Source organism: Solanum stenotomum, chromosome 1, assembly GCF_019186545.1.
Source record: "Solanum stenotomum isolate F172 chromosome 1, ASM1918654v1, whole genome shotgun sequence".
Lineage (NCBI taxonomy): Eukaryota > Viridiplantae > Streptophyta > Magnoliopsida > Solanales > Solanaceae > Solanum > Solanum stenotomum.
Window position 1 is genome coordinate 16,892,149 of NC_064282.1, and position 22,027 is coordinate 16,914,175.

At 30.5% G+C, this 22,027-nt stretch overlaps 1 protein-coding gene across 1 annotated transcript; it reads left to right on the plus strand.

Annotated features, from left to right (window-relative positions):
- The first annotated feature begins 14,473 nt into the window (after nucleotides 1-14,473).
- Nucleotides 14,474-19,656, plus strand: LOC125871700 (pentatricopeptide repeat-containing protein At1g01970). The gene is made up of 2 exons (XM_049552350.1): nucleotides 14,474-15,280; nucleotides 18,851-19,656. The coding sequence occupies exons 1-2, from the start codon at nucleotides 14,813-14,815 to the stop codon at nucleotides 19,628-19,630; spliced, it is 1,248 nt and encodes a 415-aa protein (XP_049408307.1). The 5' UTR covers nucleotides 14,474-14,812; the 3' UTR covers nucleotides 19,631-19,656.
- Nucleotides 19,657-22,027: the final 2,371 nt, after the last annotated feature.

Below are 22,027 nucleotides of genomic sequence, written 5' to 3' on the forward strand. Positions count from 1 at the left end.
GAATCTTGGTTGAATTACACACTTTATAAATCTGGGTTTTCGAATCTTGTTTGTGAAAGGTTGAAGTTTAGATAATTTTGAAATCTTGAAGAGTAATGGTGTATACTGAAAAGTTGATAAACTTCATGAAGAAGCTTGAAGAATAACAAATGGATTTTGTGAGTTTATGAAATTAATTCAAAATTATGATGGAAAATTATTGAGTTTGTGTTGGTAAGCTTTTAGTGTAAAAAATTTCATGTCAAATAGGAAGAACTAGATCAATTTGACATGAATTTAGTGCTCAATTATGAGCAAATATGAAGAACATGATATTGAAAATTTTAATGTGCAAATTTTTTAAATTTTTTTTAACATTTAATTTCTTACGTGGCATTAAAAATGACATGAAATTCTACAAAATGACGTGGAAATTCCATGTGTATGCAATTGTGCTACACTCACACACATAGAATAAGAAAAAGATTTAAAGTATTGTGTTTTAATGAATTTAAGGGTTCAATTGACAAAATCGTGAACATAAGGATTCAAATGAGAAATGGAGTCAAACATAAGGATTTAGAGCCTGTTTTGATGGGTTTTTAAGCTGGTCAAACTGACTTAAAAGTCAGTTTTTGACTTATTAAAGTGTTTGACAATTATCAAAGTGACCCTTAGCCTTAAGTCTGAACCTTCACTCCGGAAGTTCCTTCGTTCCCCGTCTCCACTGGATCTGCTCCGGGGAGTATTATTTTAAGCCAAAAGTTACAAGCTAGGTGAGGGGTGTTTTTTTTTTTAAACTTAAAAGCCCTTTTATGTTGACCAAGTATATTACCTTTTTGCCCTTAATTCTTTTATACAATTCCCAAATTGCCCATATTGAATTAACCCTAACATCTATTAGTATAATAATAATAATTATTATTATTTTTATTTTTTATTATTATTTATTTATTTATTTTATTATTATTATTATTATTTTATTATTATTATTATTATTATTTATTATTATTATTTCTGAAATATGAATTTATATTCCTCTTATAAGTAACTAGTGAAATTGTCCGCGCTACGCGCGGTCTTTTTAAATTTAATTTATGAAAAATTACAATTAGAATATCAAATTTAAGATATACTTATGCAAAATATAAAAATGAACTGATCAAACGTATAAATAATGCATATAAAAGAAAGAATAAAAATGTCATAAAGTTATCGCGAAAAAATCATCTCATACGAAAAAAAAAGCTATACCCTCATATCAGAGGAAAAATGAATATGTAACATTAGTCTCGTAGACTGTCCTTGCTACGTATTTTTTGTCCACAAACATTTTAATTATTAAAAATAATAACCGTTATTTAGTTAATATATTTAGAGGTAATTTGTATTATTCATAAAAGAGGTAAATTTAGTCTTAAAGGAATTAGAGAATTTTAGTCCAAGAAAAAGCAATCTTAAAATTAAAAGTAGCAATTGGAGGAAGGTTAGCAACGGATGAAAAGAATTACTTATCATTTTAAAATAAAATCATAAAAAAGCTAATATATTCATAGAAATATATACATTAAAAAAATGGAAGTCCAGAAATTGATATAACAACTGGTAAAGTTATGTTAACGGAAAAAAGATGTAGATTTAGTGATCACAATAATAACTTGTGGTTGTAGTTATTTTTTTAAAATCATTTGATACTTCAAAAGATCACGCATGAGCTAACTTGTATTGTGAAAGACCCTTTAAAGAAGGAAATTGAATCCATATATCCTGCTCCTATCATATTCCATAAAAAATCATTTGGTTTGTGGACAAAGTTATTTTAAAATTATAGTCCAACCTATATTTATACTTAAATAAATTATACATTTAGTTTCAACCTTTGATCCTAGATATTCTACCTTATTCTTATACCAAACGAATAATTTACAGCAATTGTCAAATAAAAAAGGATTGTAAGTTCCAAATTCTCCAATTTTGCACTGATAAAAAAGTCTAGTCAAGCACAAAATTTTACACATTAAAAATAATTTACACATACATGGAAACATATTAAATCTGAAAAAGGAGGGCAAAAACAAATCATAGCTAACAAAAACATTAATTACAAATTAAAGTTAAAAAGATAAAATATGAAATGTATATAAATTTCTTCACCACACCAACTTCAAATTCTTTTATATCTAATGAATAGTAATAAAGAAGGCTCTTTGATTTATTAATTACAAAGTTAAAAGATAAAAAATGAAATGTAAGTAAAAACCGCATATGTAAAGGAAGACTATATGTGCACTTTAGTTCAACATTTATTTTTGAGGCTTTTTTTAAGACCATTTAATTAGGAGATTATGCATTGAAAAATAAAAAAGAAAAGGACATGTTATTCAAATAGAAAATCTCAAATAATTGGATAGTTTTTATAATTCATGAGATATAATTAAATGTAATTTATGCGATAGAATTAATTTTAATTATTTAACAAATTGTATGATGAAAAAATAAGGAAAAATCTCAAGAAAAGAGATTTAAGATAAATTATTTTACATGCCACATAGATTAATCATGACCTTATTTGCGCTTCATACAAGATACAATTTTTCACAAACAAACAAATAAATATATATATATATATATATATTGTACCAAGAAAGAAAATCTTACAATATTAATAAATAAAAGATAGAACTAATATGTTATTAAGCATAAGAACTACAACTATAAATTCTTGTTTTAGCTTCGAACATGAGAATAAATGCTAAACATTTAGGCATATAATATATCAATGATAAAATATGTGTATACTATTCTACTTCAAAAACTATTATGAAATACTTAAATTGAAACAAAAAATAAGAAAAATTATCTCAAATCTTAAATCATTTTCTTCCTTGTACATGCACTGCTTTTTTGGTTCAAATTTGCTAATGTGAATTCTCTATGGTAATTGAAATTAAAGAAACAAAAAAGAATTTAAAGGAAGAATAAAGAATTTAAAATAAGAAGAGCTTTTATACGAAATAGCTTTAGCAAACTATCAACCATTTTTTACGTCACCTTTTGACTCTCCTTCTATCAATTCATTATGAGAAAATAGATAAATAGGTTTCTTGGTCTTGGAGAGCGCCACATCAACATGTCTAATATCAATTCATTATGACCTTAATTTTCAGAGATCCAAGAAAAATGAAATACTCTGTAAAATCAATTCTGAAAAAATATATATTGTTGTCTGATCCACTCTACTAACCTCTTATTTAGACAAAATATTCTTCATTTTCAGAGATTCAAGAAAAACTATTGGAGGTCGGATTTCATATGAAATTTTTAGTTTTTTTTTAGCAAATTGTAGAATATTGCTATGAATTTCAATTTTGAATAGAGACCTCGCAAATTTCTGATTTCCAAAATGTATACAAACAATTAAATACTACTCTTAAAAAACCCGGATAATTTAGTATTACAATTAAATACAATAATCATTATTAGTCGAAGATGAAACGGTAGACGGTTATCAAATTAATCAGCTAAATGTTTGGGTTTGAGAGAAGGCCAATTGACGTGTCATAATTGGCTGTTACAATGAAAAAGGCAAGGGTTGTTAATTGGGAGAGGAGAATTAATGTAGTTATTGTTATTATTAGGTGTTTAATTAGATGGAGAAAATAATTAACTGATAGGAATAATATATAAAAAACATTAAAAATAAAATAAAATAGATAAATAGGTTTCTTGGCCTCAGAGAGCGCCACGTCAACATATCTAATATCCAGCTTTATATATTACTCCTATATAGAAATGGGACTTAGATTAGACGAACACAGCATCCCATTATTGTACTTAAAGTAATGTAAATTGTACTATCACAACTCAAAGGAATTGTACGAAAAGCAATTTAAATGGTACATTTTATGGGTACTTTCTCCTCTCCATGGAAACTCAAACACATGTCAACACCATTGTTAAACACGTGTACTAAGAAAATGCACAAAAATAGCTCGTCAAAGATTCATCGAATCACCAGAGATTTAGTCGAAGCGACGAGTTCTCTCACTCCAAAAAAATCAATCGACTTGGTCTCTCTCCAAAGATAATCGGTGAAGACATTTCAAAGAAAACGGTAAAGAATTGGAAGGGTATCCAGGTCACTGTTCAAAACCATCTATTATTTATCTTCTTTCACTCATACTTTCATAGATTTTATTTGTTTCCTTCACTATGTTGACCTTTTTGAACTGTGAGTTCTTTGTTTTAGTGAATTTTTATGTGATTTTTTGATTCATTACACTTCATTTGGTAGAATCCACATTTGTATTTTAAGTTGCGGCCTTTTTGCTTCACCCGAACTAGATATTATCAGTTTCAAGATAAATTTAAATCAAAAAATTTAAGTCTCACCTCTCTTTTTCTCGATTTTCACCTCTACTGAATGTACATCTGTTAGAAATTTCTTTTCCAAATTCGGTGATTTTTTTGCATGTTTCTGATGGTAATTTTCTTGCATGTTAAATTGAAGACATTGTGAATTTGTTATTACTGCAACTAATGTATGCTCTCATGCATGATGATGCTCAGAATTCTTATTTTTTGATATGATAAATCGCGTTGTTCCAATTTCCCACCACATCTGTCAAGTATTCTTTTTTACTTGCAAATAATCCTTTTTGCTTCCATAAACCTAATAATTTTTTTTTGCTTTAATTTACAATGAATTTCATGTTTTATTGTTAAATTTAGTTAGTTTATTCTATTGGTTTATGTGAAATAAGTTCGATTGCAGCTGCTATTTATACATTTTCTGGGAAGTATTAGTTTCAATTGTGTTGATTAGAATTTTATTCAATAAAATCAAGTATGTTGTTTAGACCCCAATTTTGGAATTGCACTCGGTATGTTGTTGTTGATTTAATGTTGGTTGTCTACCTACTCCAACATTCCTTTTATAGCGGGCTTCAGAACTGGCTATGCTTTGGTCAGCTTGCTTAGCCAAAGTTAAATTGGGATTTTGTTAGATTTGACAATTTTTGTTTGATTATTTAGATGCATTTCAGTAATTTTATGGTGGACAACTAAATGGCACTGCAGACTATCTGTTGTAAGTGAAGTTAAGCAGATTAATTAGTATTTTTTCCCCTTTCTGAATGGATATTGCAATTATCTTGATAAGTAGCAGTATGGGCTTACTAAATATGTCTAGCAGAAATGTGGGTTATTGTTAGATTTTAAGTACTCATGCCTATTTAGTTCTGATATTAAAACATGAAAGGGTTGGAAAGGGAAGAGTGGTAAGGCTAATATACCTTTGTTATGCTCCCCAGGGCTTAACTCTGTTGGCAAAGGTTAAGGGACTTGTGACTTAATTAGGCCACCGGTTAAAGCTCTCTGGCAAGTGAATTAAGTTTTTTATTTAAGTGGAGAAGGATAGAGACAGACCCATTATCCTTGAGTTATGAATGATGAAATTAGGCCTAACAGTTTGCTCTGGACTTATTTCTATGTTAGTTCCTCGTTTAGTATTCGTTGATTTGTCTATTCTTTGGGTTGTTTTTCCTGGGTTTACGATTATTTTGTGCGTATACAAATTGTGAGTTGCTCATACATCCTTGAGGATACAATAGTGCAATAAAGTTTAGTTACAATAACTTATTTTTGGCTGATATTGAAGTGGTCTACCATTAATTTTTGAATGATAGTAATTGAAGTAGTGCAACACCACTGATAGAAATGAACAAATTTGTAGTTTTTGGCAAACCATAGCTTCCATTGACTATATTAAAATTAAAATCCTCAATTTAAAAAATAATGCAAGTAGAATTCGATTTTCTTAACTACTGCGGTGTTATTATGCCAAGGGTAGTCACATGTTGAGTATATTTCAGATCAGTGAAATGTTAATATTTGTAGATTACTAAACATCTATCAAGATGAAATAGTGGTATATTCATGTGTGAACTTTCATCCTGCAATCTATAGTTTTGATTTTAAATTTAGTAATCTTCTGTAAAAACTGCAAGTCTGCTTAATTATGTTTTTTGACATGATTTTGGTTGCTTATATAAAAATTCTCTATGTGTCTGCCTTTTGGTATTAAGTTTCTCCGTTTTCTTCCTTTCAACAAATTCCTTTATGATTTGTGATTATTTTCCACAAAAAAAATATCGTATATACAGTCCGTGAGAGATATTTATCCTTTTTTCTCAGAGTCTTGCTCTTTTCTCAAGGATCCAGTTCTGTTGAAAATATTACCATTTATAAATATGCATGCTCATAAATTCACTTTGAAATTTCTTTTTCTTCCGTAGGATTCATCAGTATTGACACAACTAAGTTGGTAGAATAGACAGAATTTACTGTTTGGAGGTTACTTGGACCCGCCTTGATCTTTACAAATAAAAAATGATGTTGTTTTCCTGAATTATATTTTACTTATTGCTCTAAGCTCACTTGATATCTTTGTTTGCTTACAACTTTATTTGTTTACTATCAAATATAATAAAGCTTTGACATTTTCTCTTTCCAACTGATAACAGACGGGAATGCATGACTGGAGTTATGTGTGCAACAAATGGAAGGGCAATGGAATCGGGATGGTACCTCTACGCCTAGGACACCAGAATATCGAATCATTTGTTAGTGAGACGCTTGAAGTATATATTCGTACATTCGACTTCTGCCCAAAATTATATTATATGTTATAAATATTTTGTTTGTTATAATTGAAGACTTGGTTATAGCACCCTTTGTTTGTAAACAACTCTATTTGCTTTTGTGTATTATGTCTTCATCAAAAAGAGAAATTTCCCAGATATTTATAAGGAAGAAAGACCATGTATATCTTATTTTTCATTGCTTAAACATAATATTCTTACTATACTCTGTTTCTACGAATATCACAACTAATTGGCTATAATCACTTCACATGGATTAAAGATTTCACTGTGCAGTAGACCATACACAAAATATATTTTGCATATCAAAAAGCGTAAAATTACTTTTATGCGTAGATTGATTTTGTTGGGCCCGTGCTCAGCACGGACATTCCCATCTAGTTACTTTTATTTAGAAATGAGACTTAGAGGACTAACACTGCATTAAATTAGTTGTACAACATGCATAGAATTTTGTACATTAACTTTTGACTGCATTAAATTAGTTGTACAACGTGCAAAAAGAATTGTACATTAACTTTTATAAATGACAATTACAAGGACTAACATTACAATTATTATTATTACTCATTACTTACAAGGACTAACATTGCAATTATTATTATTACTCATTACTCCTTATTAGAATTATTATTATTACTCATTTTACTCCTTATTAGAGTTGACACTTTAAAGGACGAACACGGCACTACCAAGTTGTACATAAAGCATTTCAAATTGTACTATAAAATTAATTGTGCCTCATTAATTGTACACGTGTCTTTCTACATATACAACAACCCACATGAAGAATTACTTTTCTGACTTTTTTCCTCAGTTTCTCTCTATATATTCGTTTTTTTCCCTTTTTTTCTACTTTCCATTCTCCCCTTTTACTCTCTCTTTAGTTAATCTTTGATATTACATTTTTTATAGATCTTTAAAATCTTTTGAATTATTAATTATTGTGACTTATAATACTTTGATATTTACGTAGTTTACAATTATATAAATTCCATTTTTAAAAAATTGAAGATACCATGCGCAAATTTTCGGTCAAGCTTAAACTATTTGATTCTCCAAAAATAAAAAGTGTCACATAAAATGGAACAAACGGAGGATTACTCTCAATTAAATTTATTTCAGTTTTTATTTTCCATTTTTAACATAATTTTTCAAGTTGGATTTCTAGGAATTGTATTGTAGACCCATTTAGATTTTACCCTTTTGTTTTAAATTCAAAACAACCCTAAAAAACAAATGGTGATTACAAACAACAAAATTTCAATAATAAAGAAATTTGAACGATAAATTCTTCACTATCTGATGACAAAATTTGAAAACCATTAAAAAGAAAAAATGTATAACCATACAGAGATTTAAATAAAAATTTAGAAAGCAATGGAANGAAATTTGAACGATAGATTCTTCACTATCTGATGACAAAATTTGAAAACCATTAAAAAGAAAAAATGTATAACCATACAGAGATTTAAATAAAAATTTAGAAAGCAATGGAAGAAATCAGTGGTAGGCAAATCAAGAAAATAAAATTTGCCTAAATACTAGACGTGGTTTGATGAGAAAGAACTATAGTATAGGTATTTATACAAAAGTGAAAGATATTGAATAGCCAATCAGATTGGACCAAGTTTATAGACGCGTGGGGACTTAACACAATTTTTTAATTGGTTCACGGTAGCGAAGATCTCTATTGGTGATAGTGAACAACAACAACAATAAATATATTTACTGTAGTCTTATACAGTAGAATCTGAAGATGGTAAAGTACAAAGAGATCTCATCTCTTCTACTTTAGAGATAAAAAAACTATTTCTCATTAACCCTATTTATCATTACGATAAAACATTAAAAAATACTACTATATTACTCCTTATTAGAAGTGACACTTTAGAGGACGAACACGGCACTACCAAGTTGTACACAAAGCATTTTAAATAAAAATAAGTTTACATATTTAAATGATGAAAAATAATAATCTTAATTAGTTAGTTTCCATATCTTAATATATTATTATATTTAAGTTCAGATATCCAGATACTTTTTGGGACAACTTATATTGGGAAAACAAAAGAATATAAGAAAATAAATTCAAAAATAAACATAAAATAGAACAAAAAAGAGAATTAACTACGCAAAAAAGATTCAAAAAAATTACACATACAAATTCCTATTTCTTTTAATTTTGCTTGGCTTAAACACAAAAATATTAAAAAGTATATTTCACGTTTTAAATAAATATTACATTCAATATAATAAATTCTGTAACATAATAGGAGTTATATTTTTACATTCTTACACTAATAAAGAAATTAATTATAGAAAATGAAGACAATAAAAATAGAGTTATTGAGACAAATATTCTATTATAAGTAAATAGAAAGCAAAGATACTAACTGTATTTTCAAATTTATAAATTAACGCAATTTTGAAATAACTTGAAAACTCTTGGAAAACAACAAAAATTAAAAATATAAAGACTACAACTTCACTTATTAATAAACAACTTGAAATCTCCTCAAAAACAACAAAAATGAAAATTTTAAAGACTGCAATTTTACACATTAATAAATAATTTATTTTTAATAAAACCAATTGTATTTTCAAAATTATAAATTAACTTTTCATTTTCATGTTCTATTATTTTTGTTAGTAAAAATTGCTCCACCAAACTATGAAAGTATATGTACGTATTTCTTTAAGTAGCATATCAATATCCATCGACTCATTTCATGCTTTTATGTTTTAAAATATTATAGCCCACAAACACAATAAACTACTATTATCAACAAAAACTGAGATATGAATTTACATTAAGAAATAAATTTTTTGAAGAGTGTTATCAATATAATATAATCAAATTATCTAAGAATTACATAGAGGTCTAAAGAGAATAATTTAAAGGGAAAAGGGCCTGATATACCCCTCAGCTTTATCAATTAGAGCTAATATACCCCTCATTATGGTAAACTTTATTATAGATGTCCCAATTTTTTTTCAATACAAAAACTAAATAACAATAAAGTGGAAAAAAATTGTGTTAAATTATAATATAGCCACAAAAAAATTTGGTTTTAGAATTTTCTCTTTACACTAAAGAACGAAAGAAAAAATTAAAATAAGAATAAGAAACTCAAAAAATGATAATCAAAGACTTCAAAAAATAATTTATGTATAAAAAAGATTAAAATATACCTTGAAATTCGCTAGAAGGATCATATATACCCCTACATGATTTTTTTAAAATTTAAAAGTCAAAAATATAAATTTAAAACTATTTTTTTCACTTCCGTTAAATTAAGGGTATATGTGAGCTCATTTTGTAACGGTAGGGGTATATGTGAGCCGTTTGTATAACGGTAAGGGTATATATGAGCCACTATCATAACGAGGGGCATATCAGCTCCAAATGACAAAGTTGAGGGTTATATCAGACTCTTTTCCCTAAATTAAATAATTTTTTTAAAAAAACTCAAGATTTATATCTTCACGAACACAAACAAATAATATTAAATGTATGATTTCAACAAAGAAAGAGTTGTAATTATATTAGACATATCAAATTATTTTACCTTGTAAAATCAAATTATGTAAGAATGTCTAACCATTTTCATTATAGATATATCTCCTATAATTTGCAAAATATAATCAAATAAGTAAAAAAATTATCTAGCAAAAGAAGAAAAAGATAAAGAATAAGGAGAAAATTACATTTAATCATAAGTCCTCCTACACATATAATCATTTTTGACAAAACATAAATAATCCAATAGGAAATAATATAATAGAAACATTACTTCTTAAGCACCTAAAAAAATAAAGAATAATCAATCTATATAGCTAAAAATCCATTAATCTCCATCTTTGGATGATTTCATTTCATCCTATATACAAGAGTCAAGAAAAATAATAACAAATTATTACTCCTAAAATGAATCTCCATTTTTATGGTTATAAAGAGAATCATAAAAATAACAAACCAAAATAATTTATCCAAAAGAAACAAAAATATGCTTTGACATATTAGCCTTACTTGCTAATTAAAAGTAATATATGAAATCATATTTCCAAAAGATAATGCACCTTAAAGCTTAAAAATATTGTAACATGTCTACCACTAATTCTCTAATTGAAGATCACTACAATATAACACACAATTTTAGGGTGATTTTATAGTGTTAATATAACCTTCTACATTAAATAATTAGAGGTTACAAATATGAAAGGCTTGAGAGGTTATGAATATGAAAGGTTTGGGAGTTATGAATATTATTAATTCTAATTTAAGAATAGAATTTATATAATTGAAGAGGTATAAGTTAAGAAGATGATTTTGCAAGAAAAAAAATAATTGAAAGAAAAAAAAAAAAAAGGTCAAGAAATAGAGAGGTGCCACATCACCTTCTCTATTGGCTTCTCAATTATAATCTATTCACTCCCACCTCCTCTACACCTCAACCAGTGTGGCCGTCCTTTCACCTTATATGTGAACCAATCATTGTCTGAATCATTTCCTCCTTTTAAGCCTTATTCTGTAGCCTTATTTTGTACATATATAATTATTGTTGAACATAGATATACAAGTTGGAAGATTGGTATTAAAATCATCAAGTTTGAGCTACATGATGAACATTTCAAGACCAAACATAAGGATATAATATACTAATTTTAAATTGGAAAACTAATATTTATGACAGTGCCATGATGTTTTGAATTGGAAACTGAAATTTAGGATAATAATGTTCTAAATTTTGAACTGAAAAATCCAAACTTAGAATAGCAAAATTGACAATGTTAAGTTTTGATTAATATTTAATACTTTATACTTATAAGTTGCATTTAGAAGTTTTGAAGTCAAAATACATAATTTAGGGATACAATTTCTTGAAATTTGAACTGAAAAATTCAACTCATCTTTTAATATTAAACTAAGAAAATGAACATGAGGATATAGAATTATGAATTATGAAATTATCTCACAATACCAAAACTGCCCTTATTTGTCTCATCACATTTTCAGCACAAGGTACAATTATTTTAAGCTGTGTTAGTCCTTTAGAAGTGCCACTTCTAAATAAGGGTAATAAATATATAATATAGGAGTAAAATAATAAGAGAAAAGAAAATTGATGGGTAAAATGTTCTTTAAAATTTGTATAAATTAGAGAAATCTCATACCGTGCTAATTACATCCTATTTCGGAAGTCTTCTTAATTACAATAATTTTGAAATTTTCATTGCTCTCATATACATTACTCAATTGTTCAATACATTGTAAATGATACATTACTTAAGATTCAGTTGCATCGGATATATTCCTCTACTGTCGAATACATTGGTCTCTACTCTGTTGTTGTGTCATACATTCCTCTATTGTCGGATACATTGATCTCTACTGATTCTGTTGTGTGAGATACATTCCTCTATTGTTGGATACATTTGTTTCTACTATGTTGTTGTGTTGGATCCATTTCTGTATTGTGGGATACATAACTATATATGAACATGGTTCATAATGGGAGGGATGTATCCAAGAGGAGATTTTTGTAATTTTTATAAATGGTAGGAAATTTTACATACATACTACTTGGCTGGAATATTAAAACTTTTATTCAATGACTAAAATATCCCAACACATAGTACAATTTTTGTGGCCGTGTTCAGGAGTGCACGTGGTTTGCTTACAAACTAAATAACAATACACGTGTCAACAGGGAAAAGATGAAGCCTCATCCCAAACAATTAACTTTGAATCTTGAATTAGAGTCGCTAATGAACCTTGTTTACTAATATTGCAAGTGAAATTCTCATCAATGTCAATAGGAATTTTGAAACGTGAATAAGCTGTTCGTCCTCCTGGAAGAACTATTTGACTCCTCTCTAATTCAAAAACGTTTCATACACTTGCCAATTAGAACTTTTGGATCCTCACTCGCTTAAACAATTGTGTTGCTGAGTGAGGCAAGTGACCGAGAAAAACAGTCAACTTCTAGAAACAAAGCTGCTTTGGAAAATGATTGATTTCAGATTCTCTAATTTTCAAGTCTTCAAGTACAATTTCACACCCTTTTCAAGCTTTTCAGATTTGTAGGGAACCATAGTGTTCTATTTTGGATGATGTTGTATTAGTATTTAGTAGTTATTCTTAGATAGAAGTTATGCTTTTAGTATCATCTAAATTTCTTCTGTTATTTTTGTATTGTTTGAATTGCAACTTCTGATTTATTAGCAGACTGGCAGACGATACCAAAACACCATAGTTTATTGTATTCATAATTACAATTGTGGAATTGAGAGGATGATCATACAATAGGAGACTAATGATGTTTGGAAATGATTTAGGTAATATTCATTTCCTTAATGAGTTATTATCTGTATTTTTTACACACATAATATTTTATGAAGAAGTTTTCACATTTTATGTCATTATGCATGTAGGATAGGTTTTGCTTTAAAATTTTCTTGTTCAACTTTTCCTTTAAATAAGTGAAATTCAAGATATATAGTTTAAGAGGAAATGACAATAAGGTTGCGGACCATCTCAACTTCATTTGAAAGTGTCACACCCCAAAATCTTCAAGCACACAAGAAGAGAGATGATACATGCAAAGAGTGAAGAAGAGAGAGAAGCACCAGAAAAATTTGTGAATACAAAATGGGGCTACCCAAAAGAAGATGAAGAGAAAAAAGGAACTAAAGAGCAAACACATGTTAAATAGTCACATATGGATCCAAGTATAAACTATAAAGTAGACATTTCTTAGCTTGTTGCACAATTTGTATCCTCTACATATGATAAACAATGACATGCTAATCTTATATGTCAAAACTGAAACATCTGCTATATCACTCTTCTAAGTAAGGGTCATTATTTTGATTATATTACATTAGTTAGTATTTGCAGATCATTCAAGTTGGCATCATACTGATGTCTGTTGTACATATTCTAATTATTTCTAATAGTATATAATATATGATATTATCTGTCTTCTGCAAAAGGTATCACCCTTGATTCATTAGTATTAATATTTTTACAAGCATAATATTTTGACTATTGGGCCCGTGCTTGCCACGGGCCTCCCCCATCTAGTATATATATATATGTGGTGGTAAAGAAGTATGTGAATGATTGACAATTATTATTACTTATGAATGAAATTAAAATAAATCTTAAATCTTTCAAGTGATCTATTCAAATTATATATTTTTAAAATCTAAAATAAGTTGCACATATAAAATTAAATTAAATAATAAATTTATATTCCTCTTATAAATAATTTGTGATGATAAAGAAATGTGTGAATGATAGACAATTATTATTACTTATGAATGTAACTACAATAAATCTTAAATCTTTCCTTTGAGTTATTCAAATTATATATTTTAAAAATCTACAATAAGTTGCGCATATAAAATTAACTAAAATAATAAATTTTATATTCCTCTTATAAATAATTTATGATGATAAAGAAATATGTGAATGATAGGAAAATATAGTATTACTTATGGATGTAAAATATAAATTAATTTTGTTTAATTTTTTTAAGTATAAAAACCTTAAATTAATCAATTTTTTATCATGTTAACAATTTTAAGGCTATTTCAGACATTTTGATAAAAAAAAATATTTATCAATACTTATTTGCCAAATACATCAATAACTTTTTTTTTCAACTGCAACACTTTTATCCAAATACATAACTACTTATTTTAAAAATAAGTTCCAACACTTTTAAAAAATTATTTTTTTAAAATTACTTTTTTTTTAAATCAATCCAAACAAGCTCTCATCTCTCGTGTCATTCTGCCATTCTAAAATGAAATGAAACTAAAAATTAAGCCGTTATGCTATCCACTTACCCCTTCCAATTTTATTTTCCAGGCAACGCTACCGCTCGTTCTTGGCCGAATTCTTGGTTGGCTACTTGCAGTGATGATGACAGGTTAAGGACTACAATTGCTAAAAAAAACAAGTAAATTTTAGCGCATCGATGGATGACAGTGTCATCTACTTCCTGGCGATAGTGGTAACAATTTGCCAGAAATATTATTTCTAAAATTTTCTATTGACTTTCTGCTTGCATATTATTTGAATTAGCAGTGCCCACGAAAATCTGTGGAAGAAACCCACTAATGTTGCAGTGTTCTTGAATTAATATCTGATTTTGGACATGGGTTTTGTGGCAGCTGATGTCTTGTGTTGTTCCACTCAAACATCTATACTAAGCAATACTATTGGAAGAATCCATCAGTATCCTTTAAAGGGTGTTATTTTCTTGCAAAAAGTTACCATTTTTGAGAATCGTGAATTGGGGTTTAGGCCTTTACTAGCAGTGAGTAATGTAGCAGTTCATCAGAAGGGTAGTGCTGAAAACCAAGTTAATGATAAACCTAGGTATAAGTGGGTTAAGATAGGCTCTGATGTTACTGAGGAACAGCAAAGGGCTATCTTGAAGCTTCCACCAAAGATGATAAATAGATGTAAGGCATTAATGCAACAGATCATTTGCTATTCACCCGAAAAGGGTAGTGTGTCACTCTTGTTAGAGGCCTGGGTGAAGAGTATGAAGCCTGACAGAGCTGATTGGCTTGCGGTACTCAAAGAACTGGACAGGCTAAATCATCCAATGTATCTGGAGGTAATGTCACTTTCTTCCTCTACCACATAGTTCTTGACTTCACTAAAGTTTTGCTTGCTGCTGGCTTTTGTTCACATTCTTTATGAGTTTTGTTGCATCAAGTTTGCTGGATTAGTATTCTCTTGTCTCAGTCGTCTATCTACCATGGAAAATTGTTAATTACAACCACTACTTTGACCACTTTCTAACTCAAATGTAGATGAATTGTGCTTGAAAGTCACATTACCTTCATTAAATTTGATGGATGTGAACAGAAAAGGTTGAAAATTTTTCTACTTGCTATTTTCCTCCATCTTCACCTTTTCAACGCTCACCTGAAGGCACATCACTCAAGGGTAGTCATTTGGGGCCAACGGCGAAACCAGAAATTTTGTTAACGGTGCTGAAGGTTTAATATACATGTAAGCAATTTTTGACATGTATATACAATATAATTTTCCAATGAAGAGTGTTTAACTGACTCTATCTCTTCACTCTATGTGTTTACGCCACTGTTTGGAACCTTCTCCATAAAGTTGTGCTCACTGCTCAAAAATTGTTGATATGTCTCCTGTTACTAACTTGACGATGTGCTCTTTTCAACAACCTTCATAGGTGGTTCCAAGTCTAGTCTGCCAAATCATATGCATCTTTCCTTTTGTTCCATTTCTTCCATACCTTATCCATTGATACTAATTTGCTTGTTCTTTTGGTAGCCCATTAAATATCCCTTTCTTTGGGTTTAAGTCTATTCCCATGTTTTCTCTGTCCTTTCCCTCCTTTTGGAGTTTAGTTGGAGGTCTCACTATGGAAGCACATTAGGTTTGTCGTAATGCCTTGAAGTAGTAGTGACATCACTTTATGGTGGATAAACGTTTGTCCTACAGGAATTTGACACCATTTCTTGTCAAACAAAGTGTGTTTCCTCTTATTAAGCCTTTTGATTTGTGGATATTCTCCTTGAAATAGCTGGTACCATTGCATTAGTTTAATGTTAACTAGTGAGGATGCTGGATTCAAAATGGATGAATTTGTTTTCTTTGACAATTATCGTCCATTAGGTAGTAGATTAGTCATTAGAGATTTTATTTATTTACTTAACTTGGATAATTAAGTGTAGATTTGAGATCAATCCAATGTGAATGCTTGGGACCTTTCCTCTTCTGCCCATGGTTCCATTATTCAGATAACTGTTGTCCCTTTTTGTTCATCTCCTATTTAAAGCGGAGTAGCTGCCAGAAGATAGTATGGATAAATAGGAAACACGTTGAACCCATCTAAGATCTAGTTAGAGCAATGGAATTCTGAGTCTAATAGCCTATGACAATGAGAATGCTTGGGACCTTTCTTCTTCTGCTCATGGTTCCATTATACAGATTACTGTTGTCCCTTTTTGTTCATCTCCTAATTACTGCTGACTGAGCTTTTATACAAGTGACTGACCATCATCTACCAGAAGGTTATTTATTGCCTTTGAGGACTATTTTATTAAGTTGTGAAATAAGCTTTACTCGAATCCTTTTCTTAATTCCTAAAAGAATTAGCGACTTGACAATACCTATCAACAACTTCCATAATCCTTACAACTGGATAATGGTGCTGTTCTTGGCACATAAGGTCCTCTAGAATTGTGATGGTGAAAAAGTAGGATAACTCAGGCACATTTGTGGAACTTATAATTGGATTAAAAAGGCACCACTCCTTTCTAAGTTTGTAAATTTTCTTGAAAAGATAAAGGTGAGGGTATAATTAGTCAACTCCAGCGCCATCTTTTAATCACTTGCAGCAAACTTAAGACAAATGACTATTATAGAGATGACACTTATGTTGGGATGAGCACACTGTAACATTCTTTACTTGTTAACTGAGAAATCCGTCTAGGGTCAATCCTTAGGACCAACCTCAGCCTTCGAAAGTCGTGTATAATGGGCCCCCCACTCTGCCCTTCTTCACTCTACACCAGGCGTAGTTCACATGACACAGGGAAAGCTTGTGACCTAAGTCACAAGTCCCTCAACCTTTGCCACTTGAACTAAGCCCTGGAGGCCACTCTGTAACATTCTTGCTACCACTACTACTGCACTTCTAAGAGAAAAATAAGTTAAGTGCAACTGCAACATCATTGTAGTGAACATCCAAACAGCTACCAGCAAAAAAGTCATAAACAAGAAGTCCCTGTTGCTAAAAGTCTCGTATCCTTTATAGAGTGGGGAAGGAATGTAGAAGTGAAAAGATGGATAGGCTCAAGCAATCATTCCAGGTATAGGGTTGATCTTGAAAGGTGTTATGTACAGTAAACTATTCAGAATTTTGGGTGAAGGGTGATCTCTAGAGGACTGGCAATGACTTGATCTCTATATATTCTTTGTGTTTTGCCTTGAGAAGAAGAAGAATGGGATCAGTGTCATCTTGTAAGATTCAGCCCGAGAAAGTAATTCAGCTGAATCACTTTCTCATCTGCTTCTCAGTGCAGATGGCTTTAATAATTGGAGTCTGTGTAATCCCCTCACGTTCTGTTAGAGGAAGTGATCTACAGGAGAATCTCTTTACTTCTAGGTAGAGTGAATTCTGAAATCTGAGTGGACTGCTAAAGGCGTGATTTAAAGTCCCTCTTGTTTATAAGTTTACTGAACTGTTAGCTGAATGTTGCTGGTTGTGTTTGCTGTCTGGTGTGCATAGTTCCTATTTCTCTAGTAATCGTAAAAACTTCATGACAGCGCATCATAAACAACATCATTAATTTTAATCTGGGGAGATGGTGGAGGTTTTGTTGGAGGGGGTGAACAGACCAGCAATCTAAGTACTAGCTTTTCAGATAAGAACTATGAATGTATCAAGCCAGATGCTTGCCATGTTAGTAGTTGGATCCTTTTCAATCAGGAAAGTAGAAGCATTAGAATACCATGAAGATCTTCTAGTTCATTAATGGTTTGTGAATATAGAATTATTTTTACAAAACTTTTTTTTAGATGGTATATGTTAATCTGAACCTTGCTATGTGCCTCTGAGATTGCTAGAACTGGTTATTATATGCCTTCCCTCTCAGGAGAGTCATTTGAACTTTGAAGCCAGTGTTTGACTATACCTAGAAAATTCATCGGTACAAAAAGCTCAATCGCCTTTCCCTGTTCTTTTAAAGGGGGTAACAATTCTGATCTTTCAAATCCATCATGTGATAATAATTAAATCTGTGTATTGTTCTCTAGTAGTTCTAGTATTTTCTTAAAGAGCATTTGATTATTCTTTTTCATTGTCATTTTTTAATAAATAGTTATCCATCTCCTTTTCATTATTAAACCCTTCAAGTGAATTTAATTGTGGCCACTTTAGCCCCAATATTGTTGGAATCTAGGCAAAATCATTTGTTGAGTCACAATTTGATTAAGAACAATTGAAGACACATCCTTCTCTGATCCTAATTCACTTAGAAAGCTAGGAATCAGGAACAGGGCTACAATTATTCTGAATTTTCTTGATATCAGTAAACTATGTGCTTACTAGTCTTTCCACTAAACTTTCAACAAGTTTTTTGAATGTTGACAAGGAAATCAGCCAATTTATCAATTCCTTGGTGCACTTTCTGTATCTCAGGTAGCTGAATTGTCCCTCTTAGCAGAATCATTTGAAGCCAATATTCGTGATTACACCAAGATAATTCATGGCTATGCAAAGCATAATCGGCTGAAAGAAGCTGAAAGTGTGTTCTTATCCATGAAGAGTAGAGGCTTCACATGTGATCAGGTGACGCTGACAGCTTTAGTTCACATGTATAGCAAGGCTGGTAACCTTAAGCTGGCTGAAGATACTTTTGAAGAGATGAGGTTGCTTGGTGTACCATTGGATAAGAGGTCCTTTGGGTCAATAATCATGGCCTACGTCAGAGCTGGAAAGCTTGGTCAAGGAGAGGCTTTACTGAAGGAAATGGAAGAACAAGAGATCTATGCTGGACCAGAAGTTTATAAAGCACTTTTGAGAGCCTATTCGATGAGTGGCGATAGCAAAGGAGCTCAAAGGGTTTTTGACACAATTCAGTTAGCAGGAGTAATCCCTGATGCAGCGATTTGTGGTCTGCTTATGAATGCCTATATTATGGCTGGTCAATTGAGTGAAGCTTGTATTACATTTGAGAATATGAGAAGAGTTGGCATAGAGCCAAATGACAAGTGTATCACATTGCTATTGACAGCTTATGAAACAGAAAACAAACTGAGCAAGGCACTTGATGTTTTGATGGATTTAGAGAGGGATGGTGTTGTGCTTGGTAGAGAAGCTTCTGAATTATTGGCTCGTTGGTTCAAGAGACTTGGGGTAGTTGGAGAAGTGGAGCTTGTTCTGAGAGATTACGCATCAAACTGCGCATTACTAAACTGATGTTTTTTGCTTTAGCCAGGAGTTTCTCTCCGTTGTATCTATTTGAGAGACAGTCTTGGTTTCCTATCTGCAGGTATGTAAACTTTTCACTAAAGGAACTGGTTTGCTAAAACCTGTCTTCAGTAACTGTTGCTTATTCCCATGTCGCAATAAGAGAAAAAGGGGGTGGGTTGAAAAACAAAGAAAACTGGAAACAAGAGCTTCCGTTTTTTCAATCTGACTTGGTGAATATACTTGTAAATATGTGTGTGCGCACATATATTCAAGCACAAGATAGTCCCATGCACCAACACATATGTCAAGCTTTTTGAGCCTAGTGGTTTAGTTAAGAGTTTTGGTTTTGGTTCTGGTTTAAGCATCTTCATCCAGCTTGCTGTACGTCGATACAACATACTGCCCAGGAAAGTATAACAACTCACTGCTGCTTGTATCAACAAAACACGCAGAGGTATGTTTTTTCATATTTCTGGTAAGAGGTTGAAGGCTTAACAAAGTTAAGAGGAGAGCTCTTTATGTTCTTGGGGATGTACTCAAATGTGAAACCATTTCCTGTAGTAGTTCAATTACTTCGGTTCATTATAAGTTGCAACTCTTTACTTTTTTGTTGTTGAACCTTAAAAACGAAAAAAACATGGTTAGTGAGGATTCATATTGTTGAACCCAACTTATTTGAGACTGAGGTGTAGTTCTAGCGATTGAGTGAAAATCCAAGTGTTTGAACCTCACTTGTTAAGATAGGTGTAGCCTTCTTGAGAACTAATCATACTTTTATCTCAATAATCGATATAATATCAATCAGAAAACCAGATTGTTGTTTAAGTTGATGGATACAATTGGTAGCTCTCATTACTCAAATGAGCTAATTTCGAATAAACAATCCCATTAATTGGAAGGTGTACCAAAACCACGATTAGAGAGGATAAAATTATCTCGACAAATCCAAATCACAATCTTTAGGCTGTGTTCCGTCCAATTTTTTCATGTTAGGTTGAGAAAATAAGTTTCTTAGAGGAAAACGACGTCCCTTGTAGAGGTGGGAAAAACAAGTTCTACAAGTGATATTTTACATTGATTGTATCTTCCCACCTCATATTTAGATTATATTATAATATTTTTTATTTACGCACCGAACACAAAAAAGCAAATAAGAAATTATTTTTTTACAAAACATTGTCCTTCCTACCACACACCCTTAGATTGCAACAAATTATAATCACCCATTATTCTGGATAATAAAAATTACTAAAAATGACGTTAGTAAATAAATCGTAGTCCTAGGCCAACACTCTTTGATTGATTTTATTGGTTTCCCACCCGATATTCGGAGCCTGCATTGAAGTCCCGACTAAATTTGAAGACCTCTAATTAAGGATGAAGTAGTTCAACTACTGCACCATTCCACCACAACCCATATTGGTACTGTTTGAGTGATTGCTTGTACTTGAAACAAGAATAATAGATAAAAGCTAAAAAAGGGGGTTGAAGAGTGTATATGTGGTGTATCCTTTTTGAGACGTAAAAGATTCAAACTACTCCTTAATCGGTAACCTAAGAATGATTTAATTCGTTAATGATTACCCAAAACTGGAAAAAAAATCTATTTGTTAATCTCAAATGCCTTTTCTTATTGTTTTGTTTTGTGTGTGGTTTACTTCAATAGTAATTTGGTTCATTTATATTCACTCTGATGACTAAGAGTCAATATATAAATACAACTTTTAGTCTAAATTAACTGGAAAAAAAATATAGAGAAATCTAACAAGAAAACAAAATAAAGTAAATCAAAATCTTATATGAGTGTACGTCTTATTCAATTTACACCAATATATAGCTCACGCTAACAAAACTCGTTACTTATAAATGACTTCTTGGATTTAAAAAAGACAAATCAATTCAATGCGTATATAGTAACTCATAGTTATAAAAACATGAATAAATTAAAGTATCAACATATCCAATTAGACAAGAAATAAAGATCCAACACCCAATCCAAAAAAAGAAAGACCTTTGGAGGATATTTGAAGTCTCCTTTTATAATGGAATGGAGCTTAAAATAAAAAAATAGTGTCGTAACTTCAGATCGAAAAAGTAAAACACAAATGGCAAGCTTATAAGCAAAATCTTTTTTCTATCCTCCCTAGATAGAAAATCAAAATTTTAGTCTATCTCGAAGTGAGTGAATTTGCAGGCAAAGACACATGAACCTTATAAGGAGCTAACTTAAATTTAGTCCATAGTCGTCATTCAGAACCTAGCTGGTTCAATTATCTAAGAAGTCAATGATTAAATTGAGAAATAAACTTGAGATTTTTCAAGATAATATTCAAGCAAGAATGTAATCAAAATTCGATATCACCACACACAAGGGAGCAATTAAAAGTAAGCATTATAGATCTA